Source organism: Rhopalosiphum padi, chromosome 2 (genome assembly GCF_020882245.1).
Source record: "Rhopalosiphum padi isolate XX-2018 chromosome 2, ASM2088224v1, whole genome shotgun sequence".
Classification (NCBI taxonomy): Eukaryota; Metazoa; Arthropoda; class Insecta; order Hemiptera; family Aphididae; genus Rhopalosiphum; species Rhopalosiphum padi.
The window spans coordinates 23,774,200-23,792,433 of NC_083598.1; the positions used below are offsets into that span (position 1 = coordinate 23,774,200).

The 18,234-nt window shown below is 28.1% G+C and overlaps 3 protein-coding genes across 3 annotated transcripts in view; 2 read left to right on the plus strand and 1 right to left on the minus strand.

Annotated features, from left to right (window-relative positions):
* The window catches only part of LOC132919422 (putative methyltransferase NSUN7), a 22,398-nt gene extending 6,500 nt beyond the window's left edge, over positions 1-15,898 (minus strand). The window contains exons 1-5 of the mRNA XM_060981012.1: positions 15,698-15,898; positions 14,515-14,810; positions 14,237-14,295; positions 13,877-14,172; positions 13,602-13,788 (exon numbers count right to left, since the gene is read on the minus strand). Coding sequence (XP_060836995.1) covers positions 13,602-13,788; positions 13,877-14,172; positions 14,237-14,295; positions 14,515-14,810; positions 15,698-15,849 — 990 coding nt within the window. The 5' untranslated portion in view covers positions 15,850-15,898. The remainder of the gene's footprint in view (positions 1-13,601; positions 13,789-13,876; positions 14,173-14,236; positions 14,296-14,514; positions 14,811-15,697) is intronic.
* On the plus strand, positions 3,592-4,528 carry LOC132919424 (uncharacterized). The gene is made up of 3 exons (XM_060981014.1): positions 3,592-3,795; positions 3,870-4,001; positions 4,061-4,528. The coding sequence occupies exons 1-3, from the start codon at positions 3,775-3,777 to the stop codon at positions 4,388-4,390; spliced, it is 483 nt and encodes a 160-aa protein (XP_060836997.1). The 5' UTR covers positions 3,592-3,774; the 3' UTR covers positions 4,391-4,528.
* Positions 5,864-11,740, plus strand: LOC132919423 (facilitated trehalose transporter Tret1-like). The gene is made up of 2 exons (XM_060981013.1): positions 5,864-6,221; positions 9,753-11,740. Exons 1-2 carry the CDS (start codon positions 6,176-6,178, stop codon positions 11,078-11,080), a joined length of 1,374 nt encoding a protein of 457 aa, XP_060836996.1. The 5' UTR covers positions 5,864-6,175; the 3' UTR covers positions 11,081-11,740.
* Positions 15,899-18,234: the final 2,336 nt, after the last annotated feature.

The following is an 18,234-nucleotide window of genomic DNA, read 5'->3' on the forward strand; positions in this document are numbered from 1 at the left end:
TTATCGTTCTATTTCAAGTGATATAGTAACTGCCGTAACTTTGGAAGGTAAGGATTATCCAGTAGTCCAGACTTTCATAGAATTATTTAAAAGGTAAAAAAATGTACGTTTAAGCTAAAGAAAAATATTAGTGTGTGTGTGTGTGTGTGTGTGTGTATGTACCTAGTATATTAAAAAAATGTTTGATAGTCGTCCAGTGAACTTGGCTAAGGTAATTAAACAATTTTAGATAATTTAAAAAAAATAGAAAAATAATTAAATGTAGTGTCGGACCAAAAGTTTCAACTTACCTAACCTTTGGTAACTATTTGTGTAAGTATAACTAATTAGTAAATATATAATAACAATTAACATTATACATTTAACTATTTATTGAAATGAAAAACAGTTAACTTAATCATTATTATAAAGTAAATGGCAATAAATAATTATAAAATAATCGTTGGTTAAATAATTAACCTATTATCAAATTTAAAGGAAAAAAATATTATTTAAATTAACTTTAGTTTTAATTGTTTAGTAAGATGAATATTATTTATGATTGTATTTCGGAGAGTTAACATAGTAGATAAAACATAAAATGTATCACTGTCGTTATTTTATATAGCTAAAGCAGCTTTTGTTTGATTGATATTAAATAACACAATAACTATTGTGCCATAGCGCATACAACACAAATAAATCAATTCAAATCTTTTGTTGCAAGGTTTTGGTGTACATAATACATGTGTAAATTATGTATTAACATATTATGTACTTATTGCAAATAGATATAATTACTACTTAGGACAGGCTACAGGTACATTTGATTTACACTCAATAACTCGTTAGATAGTACCTATACTAAAGTATTAGGTCATTCACCACTTTGAAATAAATGAAACCAAATAAAATACGTATCACGCTCGCTAACTCTGTTGTTTGGAATTTATTATTTAAAAGATAAAAACTTTTTTTATATACCTATAATGTTCCTACGATGAAATTGGCACAACACGCAATACAAACGTGAATATCTATATGTAGTTCAAAAACATGAAATATAAATATTATAATAACATATTTAAACATAATATATTTATATATTTATACATATATACAGGATACATGTACGCTAGACATTATGTTCACATAGGTACATGGTTCATATATCAAGTGAATTAAACTGAAAATCGAGTTTAGATTTGAACTTTGAACAATAATATACAGTCTAATAAATAATAGACATAAAAATGGTATGCAATATAATATATAATAAATAAATAATATATAAGATTGAATACTTCTACATGGTATATGTAAGTAGATAATGTTTTCTGCCTAGAATTCCAAAATCAACATTTCAAACTCAAACTTTTTTAAATAATAAGTAATTAATGTTGTCACAATTTGTAACTTATAAATCTAAAATTAATATTTTTATAAACCGGGTGGCTGCAGATAGCGTTATTCTGGCTCCTCAAAATCAAAATGTTAATTTTTTTAAGAAATTAGTACACAATTAATAACGATAGAAATTGGATAAATAGTTAATATAGTAGGTATGTCAAACGTCCAGTTAGGAAGAAATTTGAAGGCGAAATGTGTCTATAAGTATCTATCTAGTCAGTAGTCACTGTCTACACACAATTATATTATGTTATAATGTTTATATAGTTCATACCTCATACTATTATCCGATTATCAATACGTAATAAATAAGCGATTCGACGATACAAAATAAATACCAAATACATCGCGTGATGGCTTAGCAGTGATTCGTTGGTTATCTAGTTTTCTACACATTAAATTATCAAGTACGTAATATACGATATTTTTTTTTTGGCCACGTTTATTTACTTCGGTGACCACCTATAAAGCTTGAAATGAGCGAGACATCTACTTAAGGACCATTTTGTATTGTTAGTTAATAGTCATATATTATACACGACTTATAATAACATGTAACGTCTTATGCACACTCGACACAAGTCATAAAAGTGTAATGCAAGTGCTCGAATCGGTCTTTTATATATGAACCGACTTTGACGTGTATACCATTTGTCGCTCATCAGCATCTTTGTCCACAACCAGCGGTTTAACTCAGCCTGACTTCCTGAGCTAGAACATCGACGATATCAAATGATAGTTACGGTGTACATCTCGAAGGTCAGCAACGACACGACGGTCGGCGTGACGGCGTTGACTGCGTTGACTTACTATGGCGGTCCGGTGTTGGACGAGAACAGCTCGCTACAATTGATGGTGGACAGCGGCGAGCGAGTGCGCGGGACGAACAGTCCACCGACGGCCACCGCGCACAGCCACCGGTACTCGGTGACGTATAGTCGTACGCGGGGCACAGGTCCACGTAAAAGTTCACAAATGATGGTCGTGTCGAACGCAAAGCACGACGCACAAGACACGGTATGAGCGGCCGGTGCCGATGAACTCCAGTGGCAGCTCGTTATCATTGACGGCCACGCGCATCATCTAGGTCAGTGGTCGGCAACCAGCCGCCCACGTAACTATACCATAAGACCCGCTCCAAAATTGCAATATTAAATCAAATATTTTATATATTTTTAGCTATTTTCTTAAATAAACACATTTTATCTATATATAGAAGATAATATAATTATTAAATTGTATTTTATTTAATGCGTCTCGGTCTTATGTTACGGCAAGAAATACACAATTTTTGGAAGAAAAGGGAGAAGACTCTTCACTATACACTATACTTAAAAATAAAGTTTGGATTTCTGAAATAGCGTTTTTTGTTGATACATTGAAGTATATACGAATGACCTTAATATAAAATTACAAGGTAAAAATCAACTTATTCCTTATATGTGGTCTCATATTAAGTAAAATTGAAACTCAACAAAAAAATAAATTAACGTATTTTCTAACCTGTAAAAATTTGTTTGAATTGTTATTAACATCAGTTAATTTTTTTCAATCTATTTCTACACTTTAATACGATTTTAGTAATCACATTCAAGATTTTAAATAATATTCACAATATTTTAAATTACTGATCAATCCGATTAATGTTCCTGTTAAATTTTAAATAGAAATAATATATTTCCAGTCCCAAAATGTTCTTAAAAACGAATTAAAACAAACAATCGCCTTTATTTTTTTTGCTGAACTTACTCCATCATTTTCAAAAATTAAAAATATAATTATATTTTTGGATCTACTGATCTACATATAAGTGTGAACAAGCTTTTTCTCATGCGAAAAAAATTAAAACACACCGATCACGCTTAACAAATAACTATCTCCGCCATGTGCTTATTGTGCTTAGAGCGTGTACAAGTAATTTTGATGCGAGATCGGATAGAGTTTTTCTGGTACGACTTTTAGACTCTAATAGAGATTTTGTACTTTGCCGAATATCATCTTCCAATGATTTTATCTTTACTTTTAGATCTGTGAAATCACCTTTCAGAGTAGCTATCTACGACTGCAGTAGCTTTGTATCGTATATAACCGTTTTGTTACTCTGAAAGGATAGTGGAAAAAGTAATAGTTATATCGTTAGACATGATTAGATAATAAAGGTACAATCAACAATTTTAAATCATACTAATAATATAATTCGTTATATTATTGTATTCAATAGTCTCTAATAATTGTTCGAAATATTGTGATTGAAATATTGTATAAGGATTACTGGCTAATAACAGATAAAATCCAACAACCATACATGGTTACGTTGAAGGCTAGACAAATATTAAAATAAACATTCATTTTGTGTAATTCATTCGTCGTGTTCAGTGAAAGAGAATGCAATCTTGTATAATTAATGTAAGTATTTAATATTTTAATGTTTTTCCAGTTATTTGTAACTGGAAATAATATTGTAACGTATTTCTTTTTAGATTGAAGACGATTATACCGAAAAAAGTGATAAAAGATACACTAAAATGAAAAATATTCTGTGTATATTAGTTTTAGTATGTTTTTTTTTTTATAGTATGGCAAACTCGACATTTTTTGGAAAGCCAAAATTAGTAAGTACTAAGTTTAGAATGTATAACAATTATTATAATTTTTAATTTCTTTTTTTTAGAAACCCAACAATAACACGATTACGGTAAAAGATAACCAGTCGATACTCAAAGAGATCAGTTTATTAAAAGAAAAGATAAACTCAATGGAATCCATCAGCATAGAAACAGCTGATAAGAACTTTTTGCTAGTGTTAAGTGAAGGATATGCAAAAGTAGCAAAATTATACAAAGCCATAGGAGGTCATTTTGGTAATGACAAGAAACCAACTATATCAATAAAAGCTGATCAGGGAAATGTGTATAATTATTATAATCACGGAAATAATAACACTATCATCATAAACAAAATCTGTGATAATGTCACAGCAGAGTCTCCTAGTGATGGATAGGAGTTTAAATATTTATACAGGTTAATACAGGTTAATACAGTTTAATACAGGTTAATAGAGGTTAAATATATTAAGTTAACTGTATTAACCTGTATAAATATTTAACCTGTTATTATTGTATTAAAAAAAAATATTTATATGTACCTAATTGTTATTTTGTAATTAAAAATAAAAAATAAATATAATTGTACACACGAGTAAAATACATATACAGGGTGATTTTTTTATGGAAGAACACTCATTATTTCTGAAAGTATAGACTTTTTACCAAATTTTTTTTTCTAAAAATTTTAGTTGCATACTTTTGTACATTTGTATAACACTTTAATTTTTTTCACCCTTATATTTATTGGCCAAACTATTATCAATTTTTGATTTTCAAATGGCAACCTATACTTAAAATGTCATGAAGTAATAGGGCTATTTTTTTATGATTTCTAACGTTCAAATTATTATTTTTCGTTAATTAGTTTGCGAGATATAGCTTTTCAAAGTTGGACGGTTTCGGTTTTTATAATACTTCTTGTTTCTGAAGACCAGTAGTCACATGGGTAATAAATAATAAGAGATACATATTTTTATATGTAATAATCTCGTTACTGACTATCGATGCAGTGATGAACTTTGTACCTGTAGTTACTATGTCAAACCAGTAATTAAGTAATAACATAAACATTAAAAATATTGTTATAATATCTACTTAGGAAATATGAAAAAAAATGAAAATTATATACAGACATATAATAAAAATGTTAATAATTTCTAAGCAAATAATATTTTCTATTTTTCTATTTTTTACATTTATATAGGTATTACTTTTTCATACTAGTTCAATTTTCAAATAAGAATAATTAACTACAGATAATCATAACGCAATTACTAGATGAATAAGACAATTTAAATAATTTTGTAAAAAATAATATAAATTCTTTTAATAGTGGTAGGTTAATTATATATTTATTGACTATAGTTTTAACACTTCTAAGCGTATTAATTAATATTTATACTAATATCAATATTACAATTTTAAGCAAAAAATATACGTACGTTAAATAGTTAAATTTATGTAAATTATAAAACAAAGATGATTTATTGGAAAATAAGATTTGATTGATATAATATTCAAATAAATTTGCATTGAATTAAAACTTCTACAAATACTATATTATTGTGCACTGTACAGTATAAGTGTTTTATAAATCAGATAAAATCTTGGATGATTGAAATTAACCAAACCTTACGGAAATATTAAATTTTAAATATTTATTTATAATGTACCTATATACATTTATGTAAATTGCATACATTTAACGCATTCAGTACTATAATGCCTATATAATATATGAAATTATCATAGTAAATAACATAACACGTGACATTCGTTAATTAAGGGATTATTTTATATTGTTCAGATTTATGTTTCATGTTGTATAGTCGTCAGTACTCGTTGGTTTTCGCAAGTTCAAAGATAACTGATAAGAAGTCTGTCTCGATAAGTGTCTGAGCCTGACCTACGGTTGCCACTCGGTATTCAACATTCGTCCAAGCCGTCGATCTGACTAACATTTTTTAAATACAGTCACATACGCGTGTGGCCAATAATGTTTAAAACAAATAATAAATAACTAAAAATTGAACAACGTTATTACTAGAAGACCATAACAGTCTCATTAATTTTATTCGACGTTCTTGGACGATTATTTATCCATAAGCATTTGTTATTGTTCATAAGTTATTTTTTATTTGTAATCGATTTTAATCTCAAAAAATAAAAACAAAAACAAAATGATAAACAAAGGAATCTTGAGACAATTTATGGCTGCAACTGCAGGTAAGAAAAAATCAAATTGCATTGGAATTAATCATACCTACTGTCTTAATGCCCGTCAAAATTGGTTAGGCTGCATCTTTTTAGATAGACAATACAATTTTATTCGGGTGGCTTTATAAAACATATTTTCAATTTTTAAATCACCATAGCCTTAACAAAGAAATTTAATAAAAAATTTTTAGACTAATTTGAGTAATTTAGATTTGCATTAAGCAGCTATAATTTTTACAGTAATTTACTATTTTTTTTTTTTTTTGCTAGCAATGAATATTAATATTGAGAATTATCCAAAATTTGTATGTTTGATAATTATAAACTGTGCAAAACCCTATAATTTATGACAATTTTTTTAGTTTAAAATATATTAATTATTAATTAAAAGGTTTTCAATTTTTTAATAATAACATTATATCAAAACGTATTATAAGTTTAAGTCACTAATAACAATATTAATGGAACATTTATTAAATAAAGTGATTTTCAAATTGTATACATAGTCCAATAAAATAAAATAATTTTCAGATTATGCAACTTTAAATAAATAATTGGTAAAAACATTAAATCATTAAGTTTATTAATTTATTATGTTTTGAATTGCAAACGAATAGATAACAAATGGATTGGGGTCGCCGGACTATTCGCCTCTCAGATTTATGAAAATATTTAAGCGTAGGACAACTTATTTTCTCTTGCGTAGAATGAGATGTCGATATTTGATAAACATTAATATCCAATATATTTTTTCTATTTTATTCTTTATTAAAAATGTACTGAATTAAAAAATAATAATATGGTTGTATTATTTATTACCCGATAGGTGACAAGTTAGATATATAATACATTATAGATAACTGATAATAAATTTAAAAAGAAACAGTTTTGAATTTATAAACTTTCCTAAGTACGATAACCTAAGTTGTTTTAAATTAATATGATATAATATCAGCCAATTAATTAAATGTACCTAGTTATTGTTAGTTGAGAATTTAATCGAAAAAAAAAATATTACATATCCTTAAACTGATTAAAGAGATTTTTTTTTAAGTTTTAAATTATTAAAGAATAACCTAACAAGATAAACAAATACCTATTTGTAATTGGAACCCTCAATTTTGTAACCTACATACTTCAGAACTACTTTAAAAGCTATTATTATTTTTTTAATTGGAGCTCTAGGAAAAATATATTTTTTTTAATCGATTAAATCGAACATAGTTAAACTACTTAATTCTTAATAGTTGATAATTAAGTAATAACATAGGTTTTTTTAAGTAAAGACATCATATAACTATAACTTATGAGTACCTATATCCTAAAGCGTCACTTTAAAAGCAAAGCTGTATTCAAAATAAACAATGCATAGTTATCTATGTAATTTAACTCACGACTGCCGGATTTATTGATAAATCGGTCATAAATGAATCTCTTACAAAATTAATTATTATTAAATGCGTGTTATAACTTTTATTTTAGTTTCTATATACAACTAGAATAATTGAACACGGCTAAACAGATCGACTCTCTTACTATTTTATCAATTTATTATCAATTTATCTATATCATGTATTTTGACGCAACATCGAATTATTTGCGTATTAGATTTATAGTGAATGAGAAATGCAAATACTTCAAAAGTAGACGTATTTTTACCTGTATACATAGCTTATTGTTAATCTTAAGAGGTCTTAGACAGAAACATAAAAATAACAAATATACACATTTATTAGGAGTAGGTACCTATTGTAATTTATTTGAATAACCTTATGATAAGAAAATGATGACATATACTTTTTATAAAAAGTCTAAACTCAGTCTAAAGTCTATAGTAAAAGTACCTATAGATTAAGTAAATAATATTGGCAATTTATATTGTTAACGAATATTTACAAAAAGCATAAAGTACATTGTATAATATTTAATAAAAACACGAGATTCAATGAAAATTTTGATATGGCAAATTACAGTTACCTAATTTAATATTTTATAATTTGATCAATTATTAGTTGTACTTATAGAAGTACTCTGTGCTTAAAATATAAAATATCTAAAGTTTATTATGATGTGTACGTATACATACTACACCACAATAAATACATTTTCTTTTTATTTAAATAAAATCTCATTTTATTTTATATAATACCTAGTAGGTACCTATAAAATGTTTTCATTATCTTTATAATTAAAATCAAATATTTAAAAAGCACTTATTATATACACACTAATTAGATAACTATTAATCAACAATCATAAACAAGTAGGTATTAAGAGATGAATTTAAATCTCTATTCGCATTACTATATATATATGATCATAAATTAATATAAAATTATTATTCTAACTATTCACTACATAAATACCTCAGAAATTTTATCTATGAAAAACTTACCCGAAAAATTAATTAGTAAAAAGCTCTTGTAAGGCTAACCCAGGTCCCTGACTGAGAATTCTTTATCCATTTATCCTCAAACTACAAATTAATATCTCAAATAAAACTATCACTCCTTTAAGTTTTTACTTTTTTAAATAACATGCATTTTTAATTTAATTTTTTGAAGTACTTAAAATAATTTTTGGAGTAGTTTTTATTGTTTTTAAGTTATAAGTATTTAAAGTTTAGGTGAGCAGAGTAGTAAAACAAAATTTTACAGAGTATTCTCATACTACTCCACACCGCTAAACTTAACTTAAATACTTATAACTCAAAAACTGCTCGTTCAAATTCCGATTTTTATGTATCAAAATACTCGGAAAAATTTTTTTTTTTTCATAATATGAATTTAAAAATGTATTTTGTCATTCAAAAAGTAAAAAATATACAAAATTATAACGATAAAAACTGTTGTATTATTGCAATTGTAAATTATGTAAGAAAAATACTTTCAAAAACATTTAAATAATTAGTATTCAACGATAAAAGAATCATCTTGTACAATAGATACTTACTGAATGTAAATTATATCGTTTATATAAGTAATACATAATTTGTTTTATATATACTGTAGATAACTAATGTTGGTCCGTATGGGGACTGTCTTTAAAAATTTAAGCTAATTTTGCATATAATATTCGAAGGATTCCGTCCTGCACCGTATTCCACAATACGTAGGTAATTTCTATCAGATGGCACTAATGATAACTCACGTCAAAGTGTAAAAATTCACGTAAATTTTATGTCCTGTGTCATTTAAACTAATATTTATTTTCACTTATGTTCAATAAGTTCAATTACCTACTCGAATTATAAGTATTTTAATTTATAAGTATATAATAATATGTATCACCAAACTTGTAAAAACATGTACGATAAAATATTTTAAAATATATAAATTAAATAAATATGGACGTATTAGAATTAATTTGAACCCAAACAGTCAACTTCATTATAATATACCTATGTAATACTCATCACCAGCACACATTATATCGCCGTGACAAGACGTCAAGTATATAAATAATATATAATAAAATATCATAGTAATTATTATAAAAATATAACCATATGGTAATACGTAACTGTTAAATTGTGCGCAGGATCGCTGTCCATAATGAACGTGGGCATAATACTCGGCTGGACGTCTCCGATCATGGAGGAACTGCAAGGACCAGACAGCCCGATACCGATGACGGTGGACGAGACATCGTGGTTCGTATCGGTTATCGACTGGGGTCTGATCTTGGGGTCGTTGCCGTTCGGCGTGCTGGCCGACCGTTGGGGCCGCAAGCCCAGCCTGCAGATCATCGGGCCGATGGCGCTGGCCACTTGGGTGGCCCTGCTGTACGTCGACACGTTTCAGGGGCTGTTGGCCGTGCGGTTCGCGCAGGGCCTGCTGGCGGCCGGCGCGTACACGGTGCTGCCCGTGTACGCTGGCGAGATCGCGGGGCCGAAGATCCGGGGCGCCCTGGGCACGATGTTCCAGATAATGATGTACGTGGGCATACTGTACGTGTACGCGGCCGGCATGTACCTGGACTACACGCATCTGACGTACGCCGCGATGGCCGGCCCGGTGGTGTTCTGCGCTATGTTCGCCACAATACCCGAGTCGCCGCACTTTTACGTGATGAAGAACCGGCTGGCCGACGCCAAACGGGCGCTGGTCTGGCTGCGCGGCGACGACACCGGCAGTTCCGTGGACGACGAGATGGATTCTGTGGTCGAGTGCATATGCAAGGAGATGCGCAACGCGTCCTTCACCGAGCTGTTCACCGACTGGGTGAGCCTCAAGGCGCTCATCATCGTCCAGGGCCTGTCCGTGTTCCGGGTGATGGCCGGCGTCACCGCGCTCATATCGTACGCGTCCATCACGTTCGCCGAAATGCACGTGGCCGTCAACGCCAACAAGCTGTCGCTGGTGTTCGCGTGCTCGGTGCTGTTCTCCGCGCTACCGTCCACCGTGCTGGCCGACCGGGTGGGCCGCCGGCCGCTCATGATCGTGTCGTGCGCCTCGTGTTTCGCGTTCGACACGGCCATATTCGCGTACTTTTACGTGGACCGGTGCACCGCGTACGACGTCACCGATTACGGGTGGCTGTGCGTGTTGGCCGTCGGCGGGCTGTCCGTGGCGCACACGCTCGGCCTCGGCTCGCTGCTGTCCACCATCAACTGCGAACTGTTCCCGTCCAACACCCGGTCCATAGCCAACGCGGTCAACACCATCACGCTGACCGTCGCCTCGTTCCTGGCCCTCAAGATATACCCCGTGCTGGCCGACGACGGCGGCATGTACCGCAACTATCTGATATCGTCGCTGTTCAGTCTCACGTCCATAGTCAGCTGCTTCCTGTGGTTGCCCGAGACTAAGGGCAAAACGTTCGCCGCCATACAGGCTCAGCTCAGGAAGACGGACGATTTGGTCTGAACGCCTGCACTACGTTTTAGAAGTTCGACCACTGTCGGTGGCAGAGAAGGATGAGGAGGAGGTTGGTGAATGGTGACAAGTCGGTTTTTATAAATTCGAGTCGAACACACCTGCACAATATGTTTACGACTTGTCGCTTACGTCGAATGCGTAGAACGTTACATATAGGTACATAATATTATAATATAAAAGTCGTGCACTGTAGCAGGAGAAGGACTCGTACCGCGTTTAGTCGGCGACGGGTGCGTTTTTCCGAAAATACTATAGTCGTCGTTTGTTAGAAATATCGTTTTTTTTTTTTGTCACTAAAACTCAATGAATAAGTGGAATTATTTTTGCTGAAATATTATACATGTCAACTTTGATGCAAACAGAATATTTCGTTTTTCAAAATGTCAACATAGTTTGTAAAAAATTATTTTTTTTATATACTATATATTATATTTTATTATTTATAGTTGCTTTTATTTTACGAGTGTATATTTTTTAAATAACGATAGATAAATTATGTAAATATATTATATGGAAACATTAATAACAATTGTAAATAATACAATGTATTATTAACTATGTACATCAATCGAATTTATTTATCCTAAATTTCGAAGTTATATATGATATTTTATACATGAATAAAAATAACCTATTTGTATTATATAATTTATAGTAAAAACTTTTTACCAATACGTTGTTCTTCTCTGCACTTATTGAGATCCTCAAAACAATTTGAGTACCCCGAAACTTACAAATGTAAAAGTATATAATCCATATTAATCCATATAATCATAATTTTTGAAGTAATTGTTTTTATCAAAGTGTGATGTAATTACTTCAAATTTGCTATCTATATGTTTTTGCTAAGAGCTATTATTCTTTATTCCTCAAACAAGAGTACATTTTAATTATGCTTTATTCGAGTAGAAAATTACTATTCTGATAATATGATAATAGTAAGATTATAAAACTAATATTTTTTTTCAAAAACAAAGTACACTGCTGATTAGTGACTTCTGATAAAAAAAGGTTAATGACCAAATCATTAAGTATTATTAAGGTTATATAAACGGGAACAAAGAATACAAATTATATACTGGGTGATATTCGAATTTAATATCCTTATTTTCACAGTAAACTTTTATATTTATTACCACTGCTATTTTAAAAATCGTTTAGAAAATTTTTATCTCCGGAGTATTCATGACAGATTTTCCTTGTTTTAAATGGTAATCCTCTGTATTTTTATAATTGCATATTTTAAAGTGATATATTTATAATTAAAAAGTTTGCAGACATGTAAATTGTCTAATGTCTATACATTATAAACAATTGAAACTTAGATAAAATGAATTAATCGGTAAATAATCAATTACGTTCTATATAGGTACATTCCATAAGTCTAATTTATTTCTCACACTACTCGGCTTATCTAAATAGTAAATAGTATATGTATTAGATAAATATTTGGTATTTATTATTTATACATCAACATATTTTGCAGGAAAAGTATAACAAGACGTATAAAAAAACTAAAATCGATATTTGATTTGTTTAATTTTGAATAGTGAATCGTATTTTTATTATAACTATTTAATTATTAACTTTATTATATTTTAATATTTAAATCAAAATGACCACGCTGATTGAAAAATAATTATCTTCCTATAAATAAAATCACGTTATCGCAGTTTACATTATATAATAACCATAAATATTTTAAAACATTTTATTTGAAGATTATGCCTTTTTTGAGAATATATATGTGATGTGTAATATATTAGAGGTGTATCCTATGTATTATAACATTGCTTAACCTTTTATCACTTTAAAAATACCATGTAATAATTAATATTAAATTGTCCGACAAATTGATTTTAAATCTAAATAAAGTTATAAGTTTATAACATTACACTTTACACCTGATAAATATTTTTTCGATTTATAGCTTAATTTTTATCATATTAGTTTATACATTATATTTTCTAAATATACTTATAGGATCTATTATATAACTAAGAACTTATATTCCGAATATTAAATATACAATAATAATAAACTAATAATAAATGTCTACATTATACATTTATACACGAATAATAAATTACAAGACATTAGTTTTTTTTTTTAATATAAAATGATTTAATTTGTAATGAATTATTTCTAGATAATAAATTAAATTTATGTTATCTTAGCAAAATGGTCAAAATGCATTTTGAATAAAAGGTATGTAAATTACTAAACTTAATAAATAATAAACTAATATTTTATCTATTAATAATGTATTAAATATTTTTAAACATGAAAATGCAGGCTGCAGAAGTAGATAGGTAATTAAATATTATTGAGTTGTATCTATGTCCTATATTATTATATTATATTATTATCGTTTTATTTTATAGGTAATAACGCAAATAAATAAAAATATATTTAAACTATCTATATAGCAAACGATTCTTTTACTCGACGTTTTTAAGAATGGATTATTAATTTGTATTTTATTGTATAATATAATATTAATAAATACCTGCAAAATCAATAAATGTTTCTGGAACAATGGTATTTTTTTTAAAAACTCCGATTTTTCTTTTGGATAAATATGTATAAAATAAGGCAATAAATGATCCATTTTAAATGTTTCGGGAATTAAATCTTCAAAATTCTTCATTTGAGTTAGTCCTAATTCACTTAATACAGTTAAAACGTTCTCTGTGCTTTAAGTAAAAATAAATAAGTATAAATACAAAAATATGAATCATAATATATATAGGTATATTATTATTAATTAAGTATTTAAGTCACCTGGTCAAGAAAGTGTTTATCCAACAACTAATTACGGTTTCTGAAGATTTTTTGAATCGCTCATTACGTAAATGTCTTGGCAGCATATCAGACAGTGATAAAGCGCAATGTTTTATTCGAAATTTCGAAAAAGATGCGGCTAATTGAATTTTTATCTCTTTTAAAATGTCAGCTATTTCAATCAATTTTAATGTCTTGAAACTCAATATCTCTTTTTCATCTAATTTTCTTGGTTTAAATTTATTTCGGTAATAATCAAAAGACATCAGCCATACAAGAAGTGTCATCTTAGAGTACTTTTTAAAATTAAAATATATTAACAAGTGTGTTAAAATTAAGAATAGAAAAAAACAATCTTACGTTTGGATAGATGTTTTCAAAATCAATATTATTTAAAATGTCGTTGATAATCGTTCTATCTAAAAATAAGAATAAGACCTAATAATTAATATTTTTTTATATTATCTATAATTTTCAAAACTTTTCTCATAAGTTTTATTATGTTTTTTTATGTTATTTATTTATTTTGAAAATAGATAATTTTATTGATTGTTTATGATAATCGAATTGATTCATTTTTTTTTTATTTATATGACAGCAGACAGATAATACAAAAATGTATATAGTTATAAACTTACATCTAAACACTTCAAATATTATGTCATACACTCTTCTCATCTGGTTATCAGAAGCAAATTTTATACCATGTTTCTTAGGATTTTTTGCACTTAGAACTTTAGCCGCAAGCACCACCTCACGGTTTGTCCAGAGCTCAGTATTTCGGTCGAACTCCTCGACAACTATTTCCTTTTCAAATTCCAATATGTAATCCTCATCCAATAATTCGTCAGTTTCTTTTGGCGATGTATGAAACGCAGTTTCGAATAAATACCCAACTTTTAAGGACGACGCCATTGAAACTGGATCATCTACCCTAATAATTATATTATGTAAATATAATAAACATAGGAACTTAAGTAAATATTGGCATTTTAATACTAAAATATAAAATTATTATAATAACATTTCTAAACCATTTTTTTTAAAAAAAAAATACTACATAAAAGTGAAAATCATCAAGTAATGCTTCAGTATTTAAATTATTTGCAAAATATATAAAAAATTAAATCAAGTTTTTAAATATATCAGCTATCAAAAATAATCAACACCGGCTAATTTGTTAGCAAGAATTACTTCTATAAAGAAATGCTAAGAAGACAATCTATATACATAAATATAATTTACAACTCTTCGTAAAATATACTTTTAAGTAAATCATAATTATTAAAATATATATTTTTTTATTTTATAAATACTTATTAAATTCTATATAATTAATTACGCATAATTTTGTTTTCTATGTATTATGTAATTGCTAATCATAAGATATTCAGTTAACATTAAAAACAATTATCTACTACTTATATTTTTCTTCTAATAAATAATATATGATTTTAACAGAGAATATTAATTGACAATTGTATATTCTACTACCTAATCTATCGTTAGGATAAGGTTCGATTTAATAATTATAAAGAAATATTTATGTATTATAAGTGTATGTACAGTAGATTAAATAATCAATTGGAAGTGAAACATTTAAAACAAAACATGATCGAATACACAAATATATTCAAAAAAGAATACTTTGTTACATAAATAAAATAAATATACTTTTTCGATAATAAGCAATATGTATTAAACTGATTACTATATAAATTTAGAAAATAACATCAATAATACATTATGATTGTACATGGTAGTATGGTATATCAACATTAAATGAACTACTAAACTATATCAATGATAAATAATACTTACATATTTTCTTGCTTGCTCATGTCTCTTTGTTTTTCTACCAATTTTTTATAAGTACTCAACTGCCAATCTGGATCGCTGGGTAACGTTATTTTCAAATAATCCAAATTTGTATACACTCTATCAAGTTTCAGTATCTTGTTTACATCGGCCATATTTTGTTTTATAATTGAAACACTTTATAAATTATATTTATATTCTAATTATTTAAACTTTAAATAGAAATAAACGTTTGAAAACAAAAAAAAATTACACAATAAATATATATTTACTACACTAATTTAAATTCCCTAGTAAAAATAAACATATTTTGCCACTATATATATCTTATATTTTTACAAATTTAACATTTAAATAGTCCAAAATAAAAGGCAACACATATAATAAACTGGGTCAACTGTTGATATTATTCCGACACTGGCAATTTGGAATTGACTGAGAACCACACAATGTTCGCATGTCTAACTCCATTTTTGATACGCACGTATGGTAATAGATTGCCAAAAACACACTCGTGTTCCATTTATAGAATAATTTGATTTGTTATATAGTACGAGCAATAGGTTCGTGTTGGATTTAAAGTTAAAGTACTACAAGGTAGGTAATAGATTATCGTAATGATATTGCGTTTAAGAAGGATGTAACCAAAGGTTAGGTATATAAAATAAAAATCATATTACATACTACACGATTATATCAGACAAGGAAAATTCCAAAATAAAGAGTAAAATAAGAAATGATATATTGTTTTAGTGTACCTCTACACAGTGAACAGTAAAGAATAATATTGTTGATTTATATTAAAATAATAAATTGTTGTATTTCAGTATTTCCATTACTTATCTTACTTAGGTACTATCGATTGAATACTTAATATAACAATATAAGCTACCTATTATGCCTACTCAAAGGAAAAGGATTTACTATTATAGTATCCACATGTCAACGTTTTCAAAATAGTTAAATTAATGTAATTATTTTAAATAAAAACCTAATTCCTTTGTGGCATTATATATTATAACATGGATAAGACTAATAAGAGACAAAAATTATATTTAGATTAATACTTATCTTATAACTATTATATAGATACCTAACTACTTTAAATATTTATTTGTTTTTTAATAACCTAAGTGTTCTTATTTATTTCCAAAAGAATAACAGTGTTTAAAAATTAGATAGGTACCTACATAAATCACCTAGGTACATCTATTATATAACAAAAAATTATAATATATAGGTAAATTTTAATAATAGGAAACTTTTTGGTAATATATATGTATATACAGTGGCGGCTCGTGCCTAGGTGTGCAGGTGTGCGCACACCACATAGATTAATATAGATATAATAGTAAAAATGTATAATAATAATGTATACTAATTTATTAATTTTAATACAATATCTGTTAAACTTTAGGTATTTATTATATAAAAAAAATTAAATTTTAAAAACAAAAACGACAATTTATTATTATTATACTCCTAAAATGTAATTGAGTTATGTAACAAATACACATCAATTGGTGTGCAGCTCAGTCTGAACACCGCCCGTCCGTATAAAATACGTTTAGGTACTTAGTTATCGAGTGGGGGAATCGGCAATTATATGTGACTTTGGTGTGCAGCTCCTACTGCACACTCGTCAAGCGGTCGCACAAATAAAAATTAAAAATGCTAATAAATATTTTACTAATTACATTTATATTTTGAACTGATTATTTTTTTTGTTTAATCAACTTTTAAAATAATTGCACACCACCTACTTTGAACACCACGAGCCGCCACTGTATATATAAGTATAAGAACAACATGGTTATACAACCTATATAAAGCATTAAAGCCTATAAGGGCTAAGACATGCGTATGTGTATTACATATTTACAATTTTACATAATAGATATCAGATGATGCCTATAGTACCTTAGATTAAAATTATAACTGCACTATATTTTTTATGTCTATCTATTGTGCTAACATTGATAGCATGTTATTTACAGTGACAGATTATAAATACAAACAACGTTAGAATTTACTACATTAGCGTTATTTAGAGACATTTAACAGTTGGTCCCGGAACTCGCGAGCTGCCAAGATTGGCAAGATTTATAGGACTTATCAGTTGTAGAGGGGTTGGTAAAGTGGTTGGTCATGCAGAATTAGGACGTAAGTGAAGAATATTTTATCATTTAAATACTATATTTAATATCTATATTTTATAATTTTCTTTCTAATAAAGTATAAATAGGTATCTAATATGTATGTATGTATGTATATATATATAAATAATTATAATCTTAACCAATAAAGCGCCTATTAGTTCTAAGACCAAGATTTAAATTATACAGATTAGCTATCGCCTATCCCAAGTCTCCCCTACCCTTTTAAATGGTTATAAATCTTCATTTATTGCGGTTAACTAGTTCATATTATCGCCACAGAGGTAGAGCGTTATAACTTATAATTATAAACTGTATATTTCTTCAGGCGTGTAGCAAAATAATATAATAATAATAACAGTTTATAAACTAAAATTTACAATT